This window comes from Pipistrellus hanaki, assembly GCF_964339955.1.
Source record: "Pipistrellus hanaki genome assembly, contig: scaffold_97, whole genome shotgun sequence".
Lineage (NCBI taxonomy): Eukaryota > Metazoa > Chordata > Mammalia > Chiroptera > Vespertilionidae > Pipistrellus > Pipistrellus hanaki.
The window spans coordinates 50,001-55,000 of record NW_028182239.1 but is presented as its reverse complement, the minus strand read 5'-3'; the positions used below and the strand labels follow the sequence as shown (position 1 = coordinate 55,000).

General features: G+C 64.9%; 1 protein-coding gene across 1 annotated transcript in view; it reads left to right on the top strand.

The window, feature by feature from the left end:
* LOC311616193 (short stature homeobox protein-like) overlaps positions 1 to 3,544 on the top strand; it is a gene marked incomplete at its 5' end in the record, with an annotated part of 7,126 nt that extends 3,582 nt beyond the window's left edge. Inside the window, 1 exon segment of the mRNA XM_084907466.1 lies at positions 3,264 to 3,544. Within this exon segment, the coding sequence (XP_084763592.1) occupies positions 3,264 to 3,509 (246 nt within the window).
* Between the last annotated feature and the right edge of the window lie 1,456 nt (positions 3,545 to 5,000).

Below are 5,000 nucleotides of genomic sequence, written 5' to 3'. Positions count from 1 at the left end.
ACGGTGACGCACAGACGCTCACGCTCAGACGCTCACGCACCGACGCTCACGCACCGACGCTCCCGCACCGACGCTCCACACACAGACACTGACGCACAGACGCTGACGCTCAGACGCTGACGCTCAGACGCTGACGCACAGACGCTGACGCTCAGACGCTCAGGCTCAGACGCTCACGCTCAGACGCTGCGGCTCAGACGCTCAGAGGCACAGACACGCACAGACGCTGACGCACAGACGGAAGGCGGTGGTACCCACCCCACGTTGATCCGCTCCACGTCTCACAGTTACACACAGTTACGTACAGACGCTCACGCACAGACACACACAGACGGTGACGCTCAGACTCTCACCCTCAGACGCTCAGACGCTCAGGCTCAGACGCTCACGCACAGACGCTCACACACAGACGCTCACGCTCAGACGCTGACGCTCAAACGCTCACACACAGACGCTCACGCTCAGACGCTGAGGCTCAGACGCTGACGCACGGACGCTGACGCACAGACGCTCACACACAGACGGTGACACACAGACGCTCACGCATAGACGCTCACGCTAAGACGGTGACAGACGCTGACGGACAGACGCTGACGCTCAGACGCTCACGCACAGACGCTCACGCTCAGACGCTGAGGCTCAGACGCTGACGCACAGACGGTGACGCACAGACGCTCACGCTCAGACGCTGAGGCTCAGACGCTGACGCACAGACGGTGACGCACAGACGCTCACACACAGACGCTCACGCTCAGACGGTGACGCACAAACGCTCACGCAAGACGCTCACGCACAGACGCCCACGCTCAGACGCTGAGGCTCAGACGCTGACGCACAGACGGTGACGCACAGACGCTCACACACAGACGCTACCCTCAGATGCTCAGGCTCAGACGCTGACGCACAGACGCCGACGCACAGACGCCGACGCTCAGACGCTCAGGCTCAGACGCTGACGCACAGACGCTCACACATAGACGCTCCACACACAGACTCTCACCCTCAGACGCTCACGCACAGACTCACCCTCAGATGCTCAGGCTCAGACGCTCACGCACAGACGGTGACGCACAGACGCCGACGCACAGACTCTCACCGTCAGACGCTCACGCTCAGACGCTGACGCTCACGCTCAGACACGTACAGATGGTGACGCTCAGACGCTCACGCTCAGATGGTGACGCACAGACTCTCACGGTCTGACGCTCAGGCTCAGACGGTGACGCACAGACCGTGACGCACAGACGCTCACGCACAGATGCTCAGTCACAGACGCTCACAGAACGTGACGCACAGACGCTTACACACAGATGGTTACGCATGGTGACGCACAGACGCTGACGCACAGACGGTCACGCACAGACACGCACAGACAGTGAAGCAGAGTTACGCACAGACGCTTACACACAGACGGTTACGCAGGGTTACGCACAGACAACGCAAGACAGTTACGCAGAGTTACGCATAGACGCTCACGCACAGACGCTCACGCTCAGACGCTCACGCTCAGACGCTCACGCACAGGCGCTCCACACACAGACGCTCACGCTCAGACGCTCACGCACAGACGCTGACGCTCAGACGCCGACGCACAGACTCTCACCGTCAGACGCTCACGCTCAGACGCTGACGCTCAGACGCTCACGCACAGACGCTCACGCCCAGACACGTACAGATGGTGACGCTCAGACGCTCACGCACAGACGCCGACTCACAGACTCTCACCGTCAGACGCTCAGGCTCAGACGATGACGCACAGACCGTGACGCACAGACGCTCACGCACAGATGGTTACGCATGGTGACGCACAGACGCTGACGCACAGACGGTCACGCACAGACAGTAAAGCAGAGTTTCGCACAGACGGTTACGCGGGGTTACGCACAGACACGCAAGACAGTTACGCAGAGTTACGCACAGACGCTCACGCACAGACGCTGACGCTCAGGCTCAGACGCTCACCCTCAGACGCTCACGCTCAGATGCTGACGCACAGACGCTCACGCTAAGACGGTGACAGACGCTGACGCTCAGACGCTGACGCACAGACGCTCCACACACCGACGCTCACGCACAGACGCTCACGCACAGACGCTCACGCTCAGACGCTCACGCACAGACGCTCACGCACAGACGCTCACGTACAGACGCTGACGCTCGGACGCTCACACACAGACGCTCACGCACAGACGCTCACGCACAGACAGTGACACACAGACGGTGACGCTCAGACGCTCACGCACAGACGGTTTCGCAGGGTTACGCCCAGACGTCACGCACAGACGCTCAGGCACACACGGTCACGCACAGACGGTCACGCACAGACGGTTGCACACAGTTACTTACAGACACGCACAGTCGTTCACGCACGGTGACGCACAGACGCTCACGCACAGACACGCACAGATAGTCACGCACAGACGCTCACGCACAAACGCTCACGCACAGACGCTGACGCACAGACGCTGACGCACAGACGCTCACGCTCAGACCGTTACGCACCGAGCCCCAGTCCCGAGGCCCCCCATCGGAGTGGATATGGGGGTCTCCAGGCGAGTGGGGAGAGAAGGAGGGAAGGAGGGAAGGAGGGAGAGAAGGAGGGAAGGAAGGACAAAAGGAGGGAAGGAAGGACAGAAGGAGAGAAGGACCGAGAGACACAGTCCTTGGGGGTCCCTTTGGATAGAGAATTCGCTGCGTCCTAAGGCGCACCATTTGGGGGTCCCCTGTCCCCCCACCGTCTCCCCAGGGGAGTGGCCACGGGGGGTCCCCAAGGCGGGCGGGGCGCTGGGGGCGCAAAGGGAGAGAGAAAAGGAGAGAAGGAAGGAGATTGGAGAGAAAAATTCCGTGCGTCCTAACGCGCCCCCTTTTGGGGGTCCCCCGTCCCCCCTTTTCTCGCCCCCCCCGTCTCCCCAGCGGAGTGGATATGGGGGTCTCCCAGACGCAGAGGGAGAGAAGGAGAGAAGGAAGGAGAGATTCAGGCATTGGGGTCCCTTTGGATAGAAAAATTCCGTGCGCCCTAACGCGCCCCATTTGGGGGTGTCCCCTGTGTCCCCTTTTCTCTCTCCGTCTCCCCAGCGGAGTGGCTCCGGGGGTCTCCCCAGGCGGGCGGGGGGCTGGCGGCGCAAAGGGAGCGAGAAGGAGAGAGGGAAGGAGAGACCCAGGCCTGGGGGTCCCTTTGGATAGAAAAATTCCGTGCGTCCTAACGCGCCCCATTTGGGGTATCCCCGTCTCCTCCCACCGTCTCCCCCCCCCCCCCCCCGCAGGTCCAGGCGCAGCTGCAGCTGGAAGGCGTGGCGCACGCGCACCCGCACCTGCACCCGCACCTCGCCGCGCACGCGCCCTACCTCGTCTTCCCGCCGCCCCCGTTCGGCCTCCCCATCGCCTCGCTGTCCGCGGACTCGGCCGCCGTGGTGGCCGCCGCCGCCGCCGCCAAGAGCAGCAGCAAGACCTCCAGCATCGCCGACCTGCGGCTCAAGGCGCGCAAGCACGCCGAGGCCCTGGGGCTCTGACCCCGCCGAGCGCGCCGTGCGCCCCTCCCGGAGCGCCTGGGAACGCGCCCCCGGCGCCCCGGACCTCGCCAACGCGCGCACGCTGCGTCCTGATCCCGTTACGCGCGCCCCCTGGGCCTCTGACCCCCCTGAGCGCCTGGGAACGGACACTGGGCGCCCCGGACCTCGCCAAGGCGCGCACGCTGCGTCCTGCGCAATGACGACCCCTGGGTCGTCACGTTACGCGTGCCCCCTGGGTCTCTGACCCCCTCTGAGCGCCGTGCGCCCCTCCCCAAGCGCCTGGGAATGGACAGAAGGCCCCCAGCACCTCGCCAACGCGCGCAGGCTGCGTCCTGCGCTCTGATGACCCCGTTATGCGCGCTTCTCTGGGCCAAACGGACAGTCTGGACCGGATTCTCCATCCTCCGCTGGGCCTCTGACCCCCCTGAGTGCCGTGCGCCCATCCCTGAGCGCCTGGGAACAGAACGGGCACCGCGGTGCCCCAAACCTCACCAAGGGGCGCGCGCTGCGTCCTGCGCTCTGATCCTCCCCTTAAGCGCGCCCCCCCTGGGCCTCTGACCCCCCTGAGCGCCTGGGAACGGGCACCGGGCGCCCCAAACCTCTCCAAGGCGCGCACGCTGCATCCTGATCCCGTTACGCGCGCCCCCCTGGACCTCTGACCCCCCTGAGCGCCTGGGAATGGGCACCGGGCGCCCTGAGACTCGCCAACGCGCGCAGGCTGCATCCTGCGCTCTGATGACCCCGTTATGCGCGCCCCCCTGGGCCACACGGACAGTCTGGACTGGATACTCCATCCTCCGGTTCCTCGCCAAAGAGGGAGGGGGACATACCTCTCCACGGTTGGTTTGGAGAGAAACGCACGACCCCCTCGACAGACACATCTCCTGCGCTCTGATCCTCCCTTTACGCACGGCCCCTGGGCCTCTGACCCCATTCTGAGCCCCTGGGCCTCTGACCCCATTCTGAGCGCCGTGCGCCCCTCTCCGAGTGCCTGGGGACGGGGCGCCCCGGACCTCGCCAAGGCGCGCACGCTGCGCCCTGCGCTCTGATGACCCCGTTACGCGCGCTCCCCAGGGCCACACGGACAGTCTGGACTGGATACGCCATCCTCCTGTTCCTCGCCGAAGCGGGAGGGGGACAGACCTCTCCACGTTTGGTTTGGAGAGAAACGCACGACCCCCTGGACAGACACATCTCCTGCGCTCTGATCCTCCCGTTTCGCACGGCCCCCCTGGGCCTCTGACCCCTCTCCAAGCGCCTGGGACCCGGCACCGGGCGCCCCGAGCCTCTCCAACGCGTGCGCCCACGCTGCATCCTGCGCAATGATGACCCCGTTACGCGCGCTCCCCTGGGCCACAGGGACAGTCTGGACCCGATTCCCGTTCCTCCTGTTTCTCTCCAAAGACCGGACCCCTCTCCTCGTTTGGTTTGGAGAGAGAGGGGTCTGGGGAGGGGAAAACGCACGACGCCCTCGCTCTCCAGACGCACCGC